The sequence below is a fragment of the Columba livia genome, chromosome 23 (genome assembly GCF_036013475.1).
Source record: "Columba livia isolate bColLiv1 breed racing homer chromosome 23, bColLiv1.pat.W.v2, whole genome shotgun sequence".
Lineage (NCBI taxonomy): Eukaryota > Metazoa > Chordata > Aves > Columbiformes > Columbidae > Columba > Columba livia.
In genome coordinates this window covers 5,987,420-6,007,719 of record NC_088624.1, presented here as the reverse complement: position 1 = coordinate 6,007,719, position 20,300 = coordinate 5,987,420, and the positions used below count along the sequence as shown (strand labels likewise).

The 20,300-nt window shown below is 50.7% G+C and overlaps 1 gene segment (V, D, J or C); it reads right to left on the bottom strand.

Annotated features, from left to right (window-relative positions):
* Nucleotides 1-6,020: 6,020 nt before the first annotated feature.
* Nucleotides 6,021-16,443, bottom strand: LOC110360910 (immunoglobulin heavy variable 3-21-like). The segment is given in 3 exon segments: nucleotides 6,021-9,232; nucleotides 9,612-13,693; nucleotides 16,298-16,443. Coding segments are annotated over 2 exon segments (372 nt in total).
* Between the last annotated feature and the right edge of the window lie 3,857 nt (nucleotides 16,444-20,300).

Genomic DNA, 20,300 nt, shown 5'->3' with positions numbered 1-20,300 from the left:
CGTCCTGGCCTCACTCCCATCCCCCGCCCGCGGGGTTCAAGACACTCCGAGGTCTGTGCTGCCATCCCGAGGGGCCTCGACAGCCTGAGAGATGGACTGACAGGAACCTGCTGGACTTCCACAAAAGGGGAAGAGCAAAGTTCTGCATCTGATGAGGAACAACCCCATGTACCAGGCCAGGCTGGGAGCTACTCAGCTGGGAATCACAGTGTCAAAAAAGGACCCAAGGGTTCTGTTGGACAACTACTTGTCTAGAAATGTGCCTTTTGCAGCAAAGGTGACTAACAGCCTGGGATGCACTGGACAACATATTGCCAGCAGGTCAGGGAGCTGGATCCTTCTCCTCTACTCAGCACTGCTGAGGTCACACCTGGAGTACTGGCTCCACTTCTTGGCTCCCCAGGACAAGAGAGACTCAGCATAGAAGAGAGAATGTAGAGAAAGGACACAAAGATTGTTATGGGACTGGAGCACCTCTTAGAGGAGGAAATGCTGAGAGAGCTGGGTCTGTTGACCCTGGAGTAGGGAAGGCCATGATGGTGTCTCATCAAGGTGTAGAAACCTATGAAGGCAAGGTGCAGGGATGCCTGGGCCAGGCTCTTTGCAGTGGTGGTCAACGACAGGTCAAGGGGCAATATGTGCAAGCTGAAATATGGGAGGATCCATTTGAAAAACAGGAAAGAGCTTTTCACTGTGAGGCTGTCTGAGTGCTGCCACAGGTTACCCGGAGAGGCTGTTGGGTCTCCATTCTTGGCAATATTCACAAGCTGTGTGGGTGTGGTCCTGAGACACCTGCTTTAGGTGGCCTTGACCAGATGATCTCTGGAAGTGCCCTCCAACTTTAACCTTCCTGTGATTCTGTGAAAGACTCACAGGCACATTCACATCTTTGCAGGTGATATGTACCAGGACATAGGGGAAAACGGAAACTTGGGATTGGTGAGTCCCTGCTGACCCGCAGAAACAGCTTTTTAGAGGAGTGTTGAGGAAAACACACTTTCCCTTTTGGCTACATGTTCAAAAGTGGAACTCCAGAGAGAAATATGCAAGTGATACAAAAGTAAGAGGGGTGGGTAAAAAAGTGGTAAAAGGAGGAGTAAGGAGAGCTATACACCATGGTTATGTATTTTTGTCATCTTTTGTATGTATGGTGTGTGGTCTTGTTAGATTTTATGCTGTGATGTACTTTTGTAAATTTGCAGACCCAGGTACAAGCACATGTGACAAGGTTGTCCAACCATGTACACAAACTCCGAGCCTGGCTTTGGAAGGATGAGGATTAACATGAGTCCCCATTTCTCCAGTTGACTGTTTCCTTCCAGGAGCCTGGGAGGCTACTGCTGGCCAGAGCTTGCAGGCAGGCAGGCAGGGCTCCTGACAGATTGAAGAGGAGGGACTTCAAGCAAGAAAAGACTAGTGGGGACTCTCCCTTCTCCCAGATAGATTTAATTTCACACTCCTGCCTGAAGCCGGGTCAATTATAGCAGTTGTACTGGGTCTGTCTGGGATGGAGTTAACCACCTACATTGCAGCCTGTGTTAGCAGCTGCAATGTTTTACGGCCCAATCTGCAGTGGTTAACACACCGATGTTTTAGCTGTTCCTGAAGAGAGCTTACACAGTGTCAAGGCCCCCTGTGTTTCTCATGTTGCTCTCACGCTCTACAGCTGACAACAACTGACCAAAGGGATATTCCATACTGCATGACATTATGCAATGTAATAAAAGCTGAGGGAAATAAGGTGGAAGAGAGGATGTTAAATCTGAACTAAGCATCACACATGATGAAGGCCTGCTCTCCTGGAAATGGCTCATCAGCCACCTGCCTGCAGGAAGTTTGGAATTCATTCCTTATTTTGCTTTGCTTGCATGTAATGCTTTTGCTTTGTTTATTGAACTGTGTTTATCTCAAGACAGGGATATTCTCAGTTGACCCTTTTGATTTTGTCTCTCGTCGCACTGTAGATGCAGTAAGTGAGTGGTTGTGTGGCCTTGATTTGCCATCTTGGACCAAGCCACCATGGTAGGCTGCCCACAATCTTGTCCAGTTCAGTTTTCAATCACCATCTCCATATCAAAAAAATATTTTTATTCCTTTCTATGGCATTTCATTTTGTGTTTGTTGTCACATATTCTATGACAGGGTAACACTGTGAAAACTATGGCACCATCTTCTTTGCTTCACACATCAGGCATTTATGCACACACTAATAAATCCTGCCACAGCATTTTCTTTTGTACGCTAAACCAACTCAGTTCTCTCAGGCTCTCCTTGTATGTCAGATGCTCCTTTTCTTGTCCTCATGGCCTGTCATGGCAATTGCTCTGGTCCATGTCTTTCCTGTGCGGGGGAGTACAGCAGTGGAAGCTGTAGTCCACAGTCTCAGTAGTGCTGAGTTCAAGAACAGCCCAAGCCAATGAGGAAGGAGTCAGGTAAAAATGCCAGGGGGCCTGAACAAACAACAAGGGTAAGGAAAATGCAGGACATTGTAGAAAGGGGTGTGGAACCTGCAGAAAGGTATTGAATATGCCTTAGTCACCTCAGTCTCTAGTAACAAGACAAGCCTCCAGGACTCCAAGGTCTTCCGATCCTCCCTCTTGACAATAGAATTGTCCTTTACTTTCTTTCAGTACACAGAAACCTCTCCCAATCACTGTGAAATGTCAACGACTACCAAGAGTCACCTCACAGTGCATCAGCCACTGGTGGGCCACTCTAAGAGTCCCTGTAGAGTTGTGTCTCTCCATGTTCGTTAACTCTGCCTTGGTATTATCCTCCTCCACTGACATACATCTTCCTGGCTGGGGACACTCTGAATGGAGGCAGACACCTAGAAATCCTGAAAGCCAGAATTGCCTGCAAAGAATGAGTCAAAGAAGAGCCCTCCCACATCAGCTTTGCTTGACATTCTACTTCCTCAAGAGAAAATATTCTTGAGCCTGAAGGAGGAGACCTCCAAAAATCAAGTAGCTCTCCTGGACCCCTCCTCTGTCCAAGATCATATTCCATTGGAAATTCCTGGAAGAGTGTGAATTCTGCTCTCCTGAAGTCCAGGGCTTTGATCCTGCTTGTTGCATTGCTCCCTGTTCTCTGAATCCTGAACTCAAACACTGCATCATAACTGCAGCCATGGCTGCCCCACATCTAAATATCCACCACCAGTTCTAACTCTGATGAAGTTTTCATCCATGCCCTGCAGAAGGCTTCTTGATTGCTTGTACTATCCCAGCAGAAAAGATTAGGCAATGTTCATGTACCCCATGCGGACAGGGCCAGTGAATATGAGGCTCCTAGTTGTTTGAAGAAGGCATTACCTAATTCTTGATCCTGGACAGGCACTGTGTAGTAACCACCTGCCACAATGTTGATCTGCCCTCTAAACCTACCCATAGGCTACCAGCTGACTCATCATACATCCCAAAGACGAACTCTGTGCATTCCAGCTGCTCTTTCCCAGGAAGGGCAACTCGTCCTCCTCACTTTCCCAGCCTGTCTCTCCTAAACAGTCTGTCTCTATCCACTACAATACTTCTGTGAGCTACCCTACCATAGCACCATTATCCAACCAAGCCATGGAGAAAAATCTGAGTCATAATGGACAGGAGCCCAGGCAAAGCACGCTAGCCTGCAATACATGATACAGCCTCTCAAGTTCCCACAATAGATCCTCCACATCTTAAATGGTGTCTAGTCCAACAACAACACTTCTTCACAGCCTTTTACTGCAAACACACAAAAGATCTGTTTCCTGCACCTGCAATTGCATGACACCAACATCTGGTTAGAGGTTTTTATAAAGAAATGATGAAAAGTATGCAGTCTCCATCAGCCAGTTTTAGGTCCAACCTGTTGCAGAGCTGCTCCAGGGTGAGACTAGCACCGCAGTAATACACTGCTTCATCCCCTTGCTTTGCTGCCTGGATCTGCAGTGTGAATCTGTTCTGGGAGCTCGCCACTGATCCCTTAAAGCGATCCTGGAAACCTTCTCCATAGGCATCGCCCTCCCGGTAAATCCAGTCCAGAGTGCCACGTGCTCCCTGCCGATACCAGAACATGTCGTAGCTGCTCATACGGTCTCCACTCATGCTGCACTGGAAGGTGACTCCATCTCCCTCTCGCACAGCCAGACTCCTGGTGTGTTGCTCCAAGACCACCTGCCCAGTCACTGCTGCAGTGAGGAAAATCAAGACATGATCACTGGAAGAATTAACAAAGTCAGAGTAGTGCTGTTGGAGGCATTGTGATGGGACTAGAAAAGTAGGAGAATTAAATCCTTCTTTTCGAATTCATGTGATGAAAGCAGGAAGAGGAATAGAGCTGGTACCAGGAATCAGGGATCCCAAGGAAGGAGACACCTTGTTTTCCTCCCTTTTTTTCTCCTGTTAGATCAGGAAGCTTTTTCTCCCCTTTCCATTTGAGCAGGAAGTTTTTGGACCATGGGGGACAAATCCCTTTGTCTTTGCCAAGCTGGGATGATGAGGAACCCGCTCTCTTGTCCACAAAACTGTTCTCAATGAGTACAGGATGGCCAAGGGATGCTCAGGCCAAGCGGGGTTGAGCCCTATGCTGCCATCCTCAACATGGTATTTGCAAGATGTCCCATGAGGACAGTGTCCAGTTCAAGTGCAAACCATTAGACCCCAAGACGTAGCTGCAGTAGGCAGGTACCCTGCATGTCCCCACACCGCAGAAAAGCCAGGCTGTATGGACGTGTCTAACTCACGGCAGAAGAGGAGGAGGGATGTTCCCAGAGTGCTCTGTAGGGATGGGTGGGGAGGTAGAAGCAGGGAATAGGTCAGGCTGGGAGTGGTCAGCACAGCTCCACAGAGCCGTGCAGTTCACAGGGATGTGTTTCCTTCCTGGGTGGCATCACCCTTCCTTTCACTTACCTACCATGGGCAATAACCCCATGAACACTGCAGTCCACATGGCCAAAGCCACTCTGTCTCACCCCTCTCCAGCTTCTCTCTGCCTGCTGAACAGCTCTGCCCACATCTTCCCTGTCTGTGGACCTGTCACTGCTGACAGTCCTTGTCCCTCCCCCATTCTATGTCAACAGTGAAGGAGAGAGGCGGGGGTTGGAGGAACAGAAAACGGTGAAGTTGTTGGGGCCCTCCTGGGTGTCCCTCACCATGCAGGCTGCAATAACAGAGCGTTCGCTTGGCAGGAAAACCTCTGGTTGGCAAAAGGTGACGTGGTGCTCTCGGGCCAACCCAACCTTCCTCTGAGGAAGGAGTGCAGGAAGCTGCTGGCACTTGAGAGGTGGTCCTAGGGGTGGCAAGCTGTCCTTCCAGAGGTCCCCTCTCCATTGGTGCTGCTCACCTGCTACTCCTGGATGGGACCCTCTCGAGCCCAGTTTCATTTGAACACAACACCCCACCCTTCTCCTTCACTCTGGCCCAACACACTACTCCTCTACTCACCCCCTTATTTTGAACACTTCTCCACCTGTTTCTCCTGCTCACATCCCTTCTATGCTCTTCAACAGCAAATGGCAGGTGAAATCTTGGGCATCCTTGGCACTGATTGTCTGGGGTAGATGTGCAAGCTCATGCCCACCAGCTCTTCCCCCAGAACTCATGTGCACAACACTCAGTGGGGACCAGGCTGTTGGGGCTGCTCAGCAGAGCAGGGACAATCCCTTCTCTGTGCTCGTTCTACTCAAAAGAATGCCAGAGCTCCCCCTACGGCCACATGATGGGACATTGACTGAACTCTGACACACTGTCACTGTCTCAATGGATGCCACCATTTTGGTGTGCTGCCCACTGCACACTGCCCCTCCACAGACTGTCCTTTCCTTCCTCTTGCTTTTTATGGTTGATCCAACATGACCGTTTGGGTATGGGATTCAGCACAACCATTGGATGGGGAGTTGCAGAGGTGTCAAGGTTTGATTGCAGGGCGACAAGAAACCATGGCAGATACTTTGTTAAGTCCCTCTCCCCTCCAGCCCCTCTTAGCCTGCCCCTCCCCACTAAATACAGGCGACAGGAGGGCAAGACGAGAGAAACAGCGAGTTGGAAAAAGTTAAAAATATTTTACTAATGCTACTAACAAAATAGAGAAAATAATACAAACTATACAAAACCAGTCTTCAATTCCCCAGCAAAGCTCAGCACTGCTCCAGCAGCAGTGGAGCCCATGCCCGGAAGTACTGGGTTGGACTCTGCAGAAAACTGGAACTGGATTTAAGGATGCAGGGTCTGTCACTAGTCCTCAGATTTGCAGGGATGGCAGGCAGGGTCCTTCCCAGATGTCTGCCATAGTCGAAGAAGGGAAAAAGGGACGAGGTCCTCATGATTTCCCACTTTTATATAAAGTACCACGTTAATGGGATGCAATACTTAGTTGGTCAGGTCACTCCTCCTTGCCCCTCTCACTTACGGGATGTGCATCCTTATCAGCAACCTTGCATTCCTTTGGTATGTCTACCAAAACACGTATCCAACTTCAGAAAAGTGCAGTTACCAGAAAGACTTGAGCTGAAAGGAAAATCTCTAAAAGAGAAACTGCTCTTGTTTTTAACAAAACCAGGACAAGAGGATATAGGAGCCCATTGACACTGGAGGCTTGAGGCTGGGAAAAGATGCAGGGGGATGTAGGCCAAGGGTGGCCTAAGGTGGACTGGGACACTTAGAGCTGTCCCAGCATGGTAGGACATGTGGGGTTCCCTAGACCTTTCATTCTCTTCAAAAAGAGTGTACGAAATGGGAGGAAAGAGGATCCAGTATTGCTCAAAAGATAGTAGAAGTGTAATGGCTGTAACAGACCTCTGGAAAAGTCCAGTTTAAACCTCCTGCTCAAAGCCAGGTCAGCTATAGTAGGCGCACTGGGTCTGCCTGGGATGGAGTTAACTTTCTACATAGTAGCCTGTTTGGGAAACTGCAGTGTTTTCTCACAAAATCTGTGGTGCAAATGGAATGATGTTTTAGCTGTTCCTGAGCAGAGCTTACACAGTGTCAATGTCACCTGTGTTTCTCATGTTGCTCACCCGCTCTACAGTTGACAACAACCAGCCAAAGGGATATTCTGTACTGCATGGCATTGTGTGAAGTAATAAAAGCTGAGGGAAATAAGGAGGAAGGGAGATGCTAATCTGAAATAAGAATTGCACATGATGAAGCCTGCTTTCCTGGAAATGGCTAAACACCACCTGCCAGGGGGAAGCTGGGAATTTGTCTCAACACACAAATTCGTGGAGCACTGGAACAGACTCCCCAGGAAGATGTCACAGCCCCAAGCCTGACAGTGTTCAAGAAGAAACTAGACAATGCCCTGAGACACATGCTGTGAACTGCGGGGTTGTCCTGCGCAGGGACAGGAGTTGGACTTGATGATCCTTGTGGGTCCCTTCCAACTCAGGACATCCTATGATTCTATGAAATTTTTGCACTTTTACTCTTCTGATTCTGTGTCCTGTCCCACTGCTGATGCAGTAAGTGAGCTGCTGTCGGAAAGAAATAAAAAAGAGAGTGATTTCACCACCCTTATGGCTCCATGTTGTATATCATGGGGCTTGTAGTCTTGGATCCAGCGGTTTGCAGCATCCTCCAGAGTCTGGTTTGGTTCCCAGCGTGAGACTGGTAGGCAGAGTGGTCCTCAGGGTGGTGGGTACACCACCAGTACTTGTACAGGTGGGCTTTTTATAGACCTCTGGATCAACTGCTTGCATAATCTTTGGTCTTTTGCGCAGGTTTCACTAGGGGGTGATCGTGAAAGATGAAAAAGTCCTGAAGGGTCTCAGGCCACCTTGAAGGGTCTTGAGCAGTCTCAGGTCTTCTCCCTCAGTGCCATGCTGGGTCTATCAGAACACAGAGCTACCTGTCCATCAACACACCCCCACCACATGTGTCAGCCAGCCAGCCTTTGTCTCTGGCTCCTTAGCTTGTTGTTGACATGTAAATCATAATTCACCTTATCCTGAATGACCCATCTCCTGTGGCTGGATGTTGCAGAACTGGTTTTGACACAATGTTTGAGACATTGCCCTTTCAGTTTCTCAGGCACCTCAACAGTAAAAACCCATTTGGTTACATTTAAATGGCTTTTAATTTTGTGTTTCTTGCCACATGTCCTGTCACTGGATAACACTGAGAACACTCTGGCTTCATCTTCTTTGCTGCATGCATCAGGAGTTTACACACACTGACAAATCCCCCCACAGCCTTTTCTACTCTGTGCTAAACAAACTCAGTTCTCTCAGGCTCTCCTTGTATGTCAGATGCTCCTTTCCTCATCTTCATGGCCCCTCATTGCATTTGCTCTGGTCCATGTCTTTCCCGTGCTGGGGAGACCAGGAGTGGGCACAGGAGTCCACAGTCTCGTCAGTGCTGAGTTCAAGCACCGTGCATCCCATCAAGCAAAGTGTCAGTTAAAAATGCCAGGAGGTCTGCACAGAGAAATGAGGGTAGGGAAAATGCGGGCCCATTATTAAAGGGAGTGGGGAACCTGTTGAGCTCCCAAAGGACCCCCCGTACTTTCCATATTTCCTCTGTTCACATCGCAGGCAGCAAAACTCGTGGGCTGGACTGACTTGATCTGAGCTGTGCCCAAAGCACAGCAGGGCTGTTCACACATCTCACCAATGGTGCCATGTCTGGGAACTGGCCCTACTAGAAACTAACAAAAACAGCAGAACTTGTTTCAAAAGGTGAATCAGTTTGTGAGGGCGAGAGGAAAAAGGGTCTTCATGGCACATCAGAAGATGTTATGCAGGAGGGTTAGAGCTCATTTGGGGATGGAAAAGGCTAGGATGTGCCTGTTAGAATTAAACATTTGAAAGGTGTATGCTGTTACTCCTTGACTCTCTGGGGACCATCCTGAACACCTATGAGATGAACCTCCCTTAAAGTTCTGAGGCAAAGAGCTGGGAGCCTGGTGGGAGGTTTGTGTTCAAGCTCAGCTGGATTTCCTCTTTACGTGTGAACAGCACAGAAGTAGCGGGCAGAGTCCCCATGATGCAGGAGGCGCAGGCTGAGAGATGCCTCAGACCGGGAATTCTGCCGGGATGCTGTGGCTCGACCCTCCACAGCTGGCCCGAATTTAATAAGTGAGGAATCCGAGCTGATATAGGACAGCCACTCGGGTCTGCCACCGGGTGCCTGACGGTACCACCGAACTCCATAAGTCCCGAAAGCGAATCCGTATCCGCGGCAGGAGAGGAGCACGGAGTCCCCGGGCGCTCGCAGCCCTCCGCCGGCCTCCACCAGCCTCAGCTGCGCACACACCCCTGCGGACGGAGAGCGCAGGCAGCCGGGCAGGGCGCGCACACAGCCCGAGCACCTTCAGCCGGCGCACCCCGCCCCGACATAGCTACAGCCGCCACGCTCTCTCTCCCGGCAAAGCCCCGCGCCCGGACAACACACCGCCTGCCCTCCCCGGGGCTGAGCCGCGCCTGCCCCGACCCTTGGGCCCAACCCGACGCCCGAAACCCTCGGCCTCGGACTATCCAGCCCTCCGCTTCCCCGCTAAGGAGGCGAGCGCCAGGAGACAGCGCGCCCGGCGCGGCAGCAGCCGCAGTCCCGGGACGGGCAAGGCCGCCCCAGCCGCAGGCAGTCCCAGCTCCGGGCCCAGCCCCGGGCTCGCTGTTCTCCCCGCCCGGCTCTCACCTGCCGGCCCCGCGGCCAAGGACAAGGCCAGGAACCACGGCCCCAGCCCGAGCGCCATCGCGCCCTGCGCAAAGGGGCCGGCCGGGTCCGAAGGGCCCCGCGGGAGCCGCACACGAGCCGAGCGGAGCCGCGCTCAGCCAGCTCCTGCCCGCCCCGCCGCCTCGGCCCCTCCGGGCCAGCGCCGACGCCTCCTCCCGCCTCCGCCACACCCGGCCCGGCCCCCGCTGCCGCGGCCCCTTGGGGGCAGGACAAGGGGCGGTGCGGAGAGGCCGCGGGGCAGGGCCGTCGGCAGAGGAGGAGCGCAGGTATTGGGTATCTACCATCTCTCCGGATAAATGTGTTCCAGTGTTTCATCGTCCTCACTGTAAAACAGTTCTTCCTTATAGCTACTTGAAATGCTCTAGGTGCCAGAGCACTGATTCCCCATAGACCGTGGTAAAACAGTTCACAGAATCACAGAATGGTTGGGTTTGGAAGGGACCTCAGGGGGATCATCTAGTCCAAGCCACCTGCTAAAGCATGTTCACCTAGAGCAGATTGCACAGGAATGCATCCAGGCAGGTTTTGAGTACCTCTAGAGAAAGAGACTCCACCACCTCTCAGGGTGGCCTGTTCTAGTGCTCTGTCTCCCTCAAAATAAAGAAGTTTCTCCTCATATTCAGCTGGAACCGGCTAGGCTTCACTCTGTGCCTGTTGCCCCTCATCCTATTACTGGGCACCACAGCAGAGAGGAAGCAGTCTAGGAGACTCCTGCAGTGCATGGATGAGAGCTTCCTAACACAGCTGGTTAGTGAGCCCACCAGGGAAAGAGCCCCACTGGATCTTTGTAAATAGAGAAGGGTTTGTGGGCAATGCATTGGTTGGAAGTCCCTTGGGCACAGTGACAATGAAATGATTCAGTTTACTATCTCTGGAGAAATCAGGAGGGTGGTCAGCAGATCTGCTGCCTTGGATTTCCAAAGGGCAGACTTTGTCCTGTTTAGGAGGGTGGTTGGCAGAGTTCCTTGGGAGGCAGTCCTGAAGGACAAAGGCATCCAGGGAGGCTGGTCTCTCTTGAAGAAGGTGATCTTAGAGGTGCAGGAGCAGCTGTCCCCTTGTGCAGAAGATGAAGCAGTGGGGAAGAAGGCCAGCCTGGCTGAATGAGTGTTGCGGCTGTAACTTAGGAATAAAAAGAGAATTTACAACCTTTGGAAGGAGAGGCAGGCCACTCCAGAGGAGTACAAGAATTCTGTGAGGTTATGCAGAGAGAAAATCAGAAGGGCCCAAGCCCAACTAGAGCTGAGCCTGGCCACCACTGTGAAAAACAACAAGAAAAGTTTCTATAAATATATTAGCAAGAAGAGAATGGCTAAGGAGAATCTCCATCCCCTGGTGGATGCGTAGGGAAACATAGTAACAGAAGATGAGGGAAAGGCTGAGGTATTAAATGCCTCCTTTGCTTCAGTCTTTAACAGTCAGAACAGTTGTGTTCTAGGTACCCAGGCCCCTGAGCCAGAAGACAGTGATGGGGAGCAGAATGAAGCCCCAGTAATCCAAGGGGAAATGGTTGGTGACCTGCTACACGGCTTGAACAGCCACAAGAGTATGGGGCCAGATGGGATATACCCAAGGGCGTGAGGGAGCTGGCGGAGGTAATCACCGAATCACTTTCCATTCTCTAAAAGCAATCTTGGCTAATGGAGAAGGTCCCAGTTGGATGGAAGTTGGCTAATATAATGCCCATCTACAAAAAGGGCCAGAAAGATGATCCATGGAACTACAGACCTGTCAGAATAACCTCAGTGCCGAGGCAGGTCATGGAGCAGATGATCTTGAGTAACATCACACAGCACATACAAGAGAAATGTGGTCAGGCCCAGTCAACACGGGTTTATGAAAGGCAGGTCCAGTTTGACCAACCTGACCTCCTTCTAGGACAAGGTGACCCAACTAGTAGATGAGGGAAAGGCTGTGGATGTTGTGTACTTAGACTTCAGTAAATCTGGCATATATATGGCATTTCATTTTGTGTTTGTTGTCCCATATTCTATAAATGGGTAACACTGTGAAAACTATGGCTCCATCTTCTTTGCTTCACACATCAGGCATTTATGCACACACTAATAAATCCTCCATCAGCACCTTTTTGGTATGCTAAACTAACTCAGTTCTCTCAGGCTCTCCTTGTATGTCAGATGCTCCTATTCTTGTCCTCATGGCCTGCCATGGTATTTGCTCTGGTCCATGTCTTTCCTGTGCTGGGGAGCACAGCAGTGGATGCAGTAGTCCACAGTCTCAGTAGTGCTGAGTTCAAGAACAGCCCAAGCCAATGAGGAAGGAGTCAGGTAAAAATGCCAGGAGGCCTGAACAGACAACAAGGGTAAGGAAAATGCAGGACATTGTAGAAAGGGGTGTGGGACCTGGTCAAAGGTATTGAATATGCCTTAGTCACCTCAGCCTCTAGTAGCAAGACAAGCCTTCAGGACTCCAAGGTCCTCAGATCCTCGCTCTTGACAATGGAATTGTCTTTTCTGTCAGTACATAGAAACCTCTCCCAATCTTCGTGAAATATCAACAACTACCGACAGTCACCTCACAATCACATCAGCCATCTCCCTCAGCACTAATGGGCCATCTAATGAGTCCCCGTACAGTTGTGTCCCTCCAGGTTCTTTAACTATGCCTTGGTATAATCCTCCTCCACTGACATACATCTTCCTGGCTGGGGACACTCTGAATGGGGTCAAGAGACCTGGAAATCCTGAAAAGCCAGTATTGCCTGCAAAGAATGAATCAAAGAAGAACCCTCCCACATCAGCTTTGCTTGACATTCTGCTTCCTCAAGAGAAAACATTCTTGAGCCTGAAGGAGGTGAACTCTTAAAATCGAGCAGCTCTCCTGGACCCCTCCTCTGTCCAAGATCATATTCCATTGGTTTCTTCTAGGAAAATCCTGGAAGAGTGTGAATTCTGCTCTCCTGATGTCCAGGGCTTTGATCCTGCCTTTTGCATTGCTCCCTGTTCTCTGGATCCTGAGCTCAAACACTGCATCATCACTGCAGCCATGGCTGCCCCACACCTTCACATCCACCACCAGTTCTTCTGATGAAGTTTTCATCCATGCTCTGCAGAAGGTTTCTTAATTGCTTGTACTATCCCAGCAGCCAAGACTAGGCACTGTTCACCTACCCCATGCAGACCAGGGCCAGGGAACACGAGGCTCCTTCCAGTTATTTGAAGAAGGCATTACCTAGTTCTTGATCCTGGACAGGCACTGCGTAGTAACCACCTGCCACAATGTTGATCTGCCCTCTAAACCTACCCATAGGCTACCAGCTGGCTCACTGTACCTCCCAAGGTTGTACTCCACGCATTCCAGCTGCTCTTTCCTAGGAAGGGCAACTCATCCTCCTCACTTTCCCAGCCTGTCTCTCCTAAACAGTCTGTCTCTATCCACTACAATACTTCTGTGAGCTACCCTACCATAGCACCATGATCCAACCAAGCCATGGAGGAAAATCTGAGTCGTAATGGACAGGAGCCCAGGCAAAGCGCGCTAGCCTGCAATACATGATACAGCCTCTCAAGTTCCCACAATAGATCCTCCACATCTTAAATGGTGTCTAGTCCAACAACAACACTTCTTCACAGCCTTTTACTGCAAACCCGCAAAAGAACTGTTTCCTGCACCTGTCATTGTGTGACACCAATATGTGGTTTGCAGCTTTTATAAAGAAATGCTGAGAAGTCTGCATTCTCCAGCAGCCAGTTTTAGGTCCAACCTGTTGCAAAGCTGCTCCAGGGTGAGCTTGGCAACGCAGTAATACACTGCTTCATCCCCTTGCTTTGCTGCCTGGATCTGCAGTGTGAATCTGTTCTGGGAACTTGCCACTGATCCCTTAAAGCGATCCTGGAAACCTTCTCCATAGGCACCACCTGGCTCATAAATCCAGTCCAGAGTGCCACGTGCTCCCTGCCGGTACCAGAACATCTCATAGCTGCTCATACTGTCTCCACTCATGCTGCACTGGAAGGTGACTCCATCTCCCTCTCGCACAGCCAGATCCCTGGTGTGTTGCTCCAAGACCATCTGGCCAGTCACTGCTGCAGTGAGGAAAAGCAAGACATGATCACTGGAAGAACTAACAAAGTCAAAGTAACGCTGTTGGAGGCATTGTGATGGGACTGGAGAAGTGGGAGAACTAAATCCTTCTATTTGAATTCAGCTGATGAAAGCAGGAAGAGGAATAGAGCTGGTACCAGGAATCAGGGATCCCAAGGAAGGAGACACCATGTTTTCCTCCCTTTTTTTCCCATTAGATCACGAAGCTTTTTCTCCCCTTTCCATTTGAAGCAGGAAGTTTTTGCACCATGGGGGACAAGTCCCTTTGCCTTTGCCAAGCTGGGATGATGAGGAACCCCCTCTCCTGTCCCTGAAATTGTTCTCAATGAGCACAGGACAGACAAGGACACCTAAAGGCAAGCAGGGCTTGAGCCCTATGCTGCCATCCTCAACATGGTCTTTGGAAGATGCCCCATGAGGACAGTGTCCAGTTCAAATGCAAACCATTAGACCCCAAGACGTAGCTGCAGCAGGCAGGTGCCCTCTATATCCCCACACGGCAGAGGACCAGCCTCGATGGAGGTGTCTAACTCACAGCAGAAGAGGAGGAGGGATGTTCCCAGAGTGCTTTGAAGGATGGTGGGAGGTTGATGCAGGGAATAGGTCAGGCTGGGAGTGGTCAGCACAGCTCCAGAGAACTGCACAGCGCACAGGGATGTGTCCCCTTCCTGGGTAGCAGCACGCTTCCTTTCACTTACCTACCATGGGCAATAACCCCATGAACACCGCAGTCCACATGGCCAAACCCGCTCTGTCTCGTCCCTCTCCAGCTTCTCTCTGCCTGCTGAACAGCTCTGCCCACATCTTCCCTTTCTGTGGACCTGTCACTGCTGACAGCCCTTGTCCCTCCTAGTCCCTTCCCCACTCTATGACCACAGAGAAGGAGAGAGGTGGGGGCTGGAGGAACAGAAGAAGTTGGGGCCCTCCTGGGTGTCCCTCACCCTGCAGGCTGCAATAACAGAGCGCTCGCTTGGCAGGAAATCCTCTGGTGGGCAAAAGGCGACATGGTGCTGTCAAGCCAACCCAACCTTCCTCTGAGGAAGGAGTGCAGGAAGCTGCTGACACTTGAGAGGTGGTCCTGGGGGTGGCAAGCTGTCCTTCCAGAGGTCCCCTGTCCCTTGGTGCTGCTCACCTGCTGCTCCTGGATGGGACACCACTGAGCCCAGCTACAATTGCACAGGGCATGCCTAGGCAGATGTGCCCCACACCCTGCTACCTCCACTCCAGCCCAACACCCTGCTCCTCCACTCACTCATGCTTGCACTTTTCCATCTGCCTCTTCCCCTTGCAGCCCTTCCAGAACCCTCCAGCAGCAAATGCAGCAAAGGCAGGGGAGATCTTGGGCATCCTTGGCACTGATTGTCCGTGGTAGATGCGTAGGCTCATGCCCACCAGCTCTTCCCCCAGAACTCATGTGCACAACAGTCAGTGGGGACCAGGCTGTTGGGGCTGCTCAGCAGAGCAGGGACAATCCCTTCTCTGTGCTCGTTCTACTCAAAGAGAGCCAGAGCTCCCCCTACGGCCACATGATGGGACATTGACTGAACCCTCACACAGTGTCACTGTCTCGATGGATGCCACCATTTTGGGGAGCACTGCCAACTCCACACTGTCCCTACACAGTCTCAGTCCTTTCCTTCCTCTTGCTTTTCATGGTCGCTTCAACATGACACTTTGGGGAGGGGATCCAGCACAGCCATTGGATGGGGAGGTGTCGCGAGGATAAAATGTTCTACAATTCATCTGATTCGGTTTAGCACTTTGGTGCTGCCTCAACAACATGAGGGTTAGAAACTCATTTCAAACCTGTCTGTTTCTAGATTTTAACTCTTTGATGCCTGCTGCTGTCTTGCTTCCTAAAAAAACTTTTTTCTGTGTCACTTTCTGCCTGGGGCAGAGATTGAGAAGGAAGGAAGTAGAAGGTTTCTGTTAAATCTCAGCTGGATTTCCTCTCTCTGTGAGAAGGGTGCAGAAGTAGCGGGCAGAGTCCCGGGGGTGCAGAACATGCAGGGACAAAGATGACGCGGAGAGGGAATTGTTACAAGATACTGTGGCTTGACCCTCCACTGAATGCCCGAGTTTAATAAGCGAAGCATCATAGTTGATGTAGGACAGCCACTCGATGCTGCCACCGGATGCCTGACTATACCAGAGGACTTCATAATTCTCGAATGTGAATCCGTATCCGCGGCAGGAGAGGAGCACGGAGTCCCCGGGCGCTCGCAGCCCTCCGCCGGCCTCCACCAGCCTCAGCTGCGCCCACACTCCTGCTGACGGAGAGCGCAGTCAGCCGGGCAGGGCGCGCCCACGGCCTGAGCACCTTCAGCCGGCGCCCCCCGCCCCGACATAGCTACAGCCGCCCCGCCTGCCCTCCCCGGGGCTGAGCCGCGCCTGCCACGACCCTTGAGCCCGATCTGCCCACCGAAACCGTCGGCCTCGGACTCTCCCGCCCTCCGCTTCCCCGCTAAGGAAGGCGAGCGCCAGGAGACAGCGCGCCCCGCGCGGGAGAAGCCGCAGCCCCGGCACGGGCAGCTCCACCCTTGGACCCAGCCCCGGGCTCGCTGTCCTCCCCGCCCGGCTCTCACCTGCCGGCCCCGCGGCCAAGGACAAGGCCAGGAGCCACGACCCCAGCCCGCACGCCATCGCGCCCTGCGCAAAGAGGCCGGCCAGGGCCGAAGGGCCCCGCGGGAGCCGCACACGAGCCGAGCTGAGCCGCGCTCAGCCAGCTCCCGCCCGCCCCGCCGCCTCGACCCCTCCGGGCCAGCGCCGACGCCTCCGCCCGCCCCCGACACACCCGTCCCGGCCCCCGACACACCCGTCCCGGCCCCCGCTGCCGCGGCCCCTTGGGGGCAGGGCCGTCGACAGAGGAGGAGCGCGGTGCCCCGGCAGACCAAGGCTCCTGTCCCTCAGGTCCCAGCGCGGCTCCGGTGCTGTCCCGCCTTGTCTCCCTGCCCAGCCCTGCGGAAGGGGGTCGCTGCCTCGGTCGGCCCCAGCGCCAGCGCCAGGGACGGGCTGTCGGGCCGCGGCGTCTCCTCGCAGGACCCTCCGCGTGCCCCGCACCCCAGCCCGCCCTGGCCTCACTCCCATCCCCCGCCCGCGGGGATCAAGACACTCCGAGTCCTGTGCTGCCATCCCGAGGGGCCTCGGCAGCCTGAGAGATGGACTGACAGGAACCTGCTGCACTTCCACAAAAGGGGAAGAGCAAAGTTCTGCATCTGATGAGGAACAACCCCATGTACCAGGCCAGGCTGGGAGCTGCTCAGCTGGAAATCACAGTGTCAGAAAAGGACCCAAGGGTTCTGTTGGACAACTACTTGTCTAGAAATGTGCCTTTTGCAGCAAAGGTGACTAATGGTAGCCTGGGATGCACTGGACAACGTATTGCCAGCAGGTCAGGGAGCTGGATCCTTCTCCTCTACTCAGCACTGCTGAGGTCACACCTGGAGTACTCGCTCCACTTCTTGGCTCCCCAGGACAAGAGAGACTCAGGCATAGAAGAGAGAATGTCGAGAAAGGACACAAAGATTGTTATGGGACTGGAGCACCTCTTAGAGGAGGAAATGCTGAGAGAGCTGTACTTTTGTAAATTTGTTGGCCCTGGAGTAGAGAAGGCCATGAGTGGTGTCTCATCAAGGTGTAGAAACGAATGAAGGCAAGGTGCAGGGATGTCTGGGCCAGGCTCTGTGCAGTGGTGGTCAACGACAGGTCAAGGGGCAATATGTGCAAGCTGAAATATGGGAGGATCCATTTGAAAAACAGGAAAGAGCTTTTCACTGTGAGGCTGTCTGAGCGCTGCCACAGGTTACCCGGAGAGGCTGTTGGGTCTCCATTCTTGGCAATATTCACAAGCTGTGTGGGTGTGGTCCTGAGACACCTGCTTTAGGTGGCCTTGACCAGATGATCTCTGGAAGTGCCCTCCAACTTTAACCTTCCTGTGATTCTGTGAAAGACTCACAGGCACATTCACATCTTTGCAGGTGATATGTACCAGGGCATAGGGGAAAACTGAAACTTGGGATTGGTGAGTCCCTGCTGACCTGCAGAAACAGCTTTTTAGAGGAGTGTTGAGGAAAACACACTTTCCCTTTTGGCTACAAGTTCAACAGTGGAACTGCCGAGAGAAATATGCAAGTGATACAAAAGTAATAGGGGTGGGTAAAAAAGTGGTAAAAGGAGGAGTAAGGAGAGCTATACACCATGGTTATGTATTTTTGTCATCTCTTGTATGTATGGTGTGTGGTCTTGTTAGATTTTATGCTGTGATGTACTTTTGTAAATTTGCCGACCCAGGTACATGCACATGTGTGGGGGACTATGGTGGGTCCGTGGATTCCCTGACGGAGGGCATGGGAACAGAAATTAGCCTGGAAGATATGAACGCCTACCTGTGAGAAAGATGGGAGTAAAGGAGATGTTGTTTTTGCTATCATCAATGTTACTCTTCTACTCCCTTCTCTCTCATGGATACATCCTTATCATCTCTGGACACTCCTTTACTCCTATCTTTCTCATGAGTAGGCCTTCATATCTTCAAGGCTGATTTCTGTTCCCATGCCCTCCATCAGGGAATCCACAGACCCACCGTAGTCCCCCACAATTCCCCCTTTTTGTTTTTGTGGTAAAACAATTGCCTTAATTGTCCACTGCAGGGCCCTTTGCAACAGAGAAATCATGCAACATTAGTAACACAACCACAACAATCATCAAAACAGTCATTCCTGTTTTCGCTATAGATAACAACCATCATAAAAACCGCCAACCACTAAGCAATTTATTTAACAAATCACATCAAATCTTCACACCCATGTCCTTGAGCTAATAACAAAAAGTCTATCGCGGCTCTACTCTGTTGTGTGGCATGTCTTACAGAATCTACATCTAACAAAAGTCCACTTAAAGCCTTAGAAGTTCTGTTAGTTTGCTCAACTAGCCAGCATCCTAATTTTTCTAAAATATTTAAAGCTTTTAGCTATGCCAACACCAGATACAAGAGATCCTAAAACCCTTAACCCTGATCCTCAAAAATCTACATTATCATCACATTTTGACTTATATGCATGCAAAAAACGTTTTTCCCGTGTTGCTTTTCTGTGATCTACTATCATGGATACACTGGGCATTAAGAGAGTTAATCGTCCCAAACTACATGGTCGGTCAACAGTGTTAGAAGGAATTCCTGGCCAGGCTCTGTCTCCACAGATCAAGAATACACCATACAGGAGGTTTTGGGGTCGCTCTCCCACATTATCAATGACACCCCTTGGATTCTTCTGTGAGGCGTTACACCATTGAGTTTCATTTCTATAGTCACCAAGGGTAGCATTAATATTTTGCAGTTTATCCATTCATGTTCTTGTATATTGTTCTGACACTTTTCACAAACCAGGTTAATACAAGCGTCCATGGGCATAGATGCCAGCAATGCCAGTTCCTGTGGTTCGATATCTGCTTCCAGGAGGCAATTAATCCGAAGTGCCCTGTTGGTATTATTACAGTTCATTGCAATGCCTCTGCACCGACCACTATTTTGAAACAGTCGTGTGATGTTGCTGTAGTCATCAAGGAAGACGCCAACCAAGCATGTGTGGAACGGGTTTTCCGGAGACATCGTAGTTAGGCATATAGAGTCCTGGTCAGTCATGTTGGCTAAAGTAATCCACATGTTAGTCTTTGTCTGTGTGGGCATCCAAAAGACAGGAGCTGCAACAATCATTGTCAGGAAGATAACACAGGTTTCACGTTTCGTGCCAGCAACCCTTGCGGCCCTTGATCTGTAACGACACAAGCAGAGCCTCTCCCCCAGGTTATCAATTGATGTGGCCTTTTCCATTGACCATTAACTAGTGATTTGGCCATAACTAATGTAGGTTCTTTCTGATTTAGCATGTTTTTGGGTCACACTTGCAAAGTGTTTCATCACAGGGCAAATTTGGGCTGCACCACTTAGATATAAGTGATTCATCACATACAGTGCTTTTGACAATGGATTTTGTGGTGTTTTCCCTACTTCTTCCCCCTTTTTGTTTAAAAACAAAAAACCAAACCAAAATAAGAACACAGTTCAGAAACAGATACGTGTGTTGGACCTTGACTATGTACTCAGAATCACAAATCAAATTTAGAGGTTCCTCCTTAAAAGCTCTAAGTAATATAAAGCTGCACCAAGTTCTTCTAATTGGGTTGAGCCTTCAATAATTTTTAGAGTATGATACCAATTGTTATCTTCATGCCAGACCACTACAGCTTTATGAGACTTCCCAGAACCATCAACAAAAACTGTGCAAGTATGTAGGATCAGACCAGATACACGTATGGTCTGTGACCTGATGTTAAAGACTTGCAGGTTCCGCAGCAATTTACATTTTACATTTATGCATGCCAAAAGCTGTGCTGTTAAGAAAACCAGCCAGTGCAATTTACAAGGATGTAGATTGCAAATAAAAAATTAAAATTAAATTTCACAAATGGTACATGTATGACAAAAGGATCATAGCCTATTAAGACTAAAATTAATTCCCTGCATTTCTTGATCAGAGTAACAATTGGTATATCAGTCTGTTAGAAATCTCATCATACTGTCCCACAATA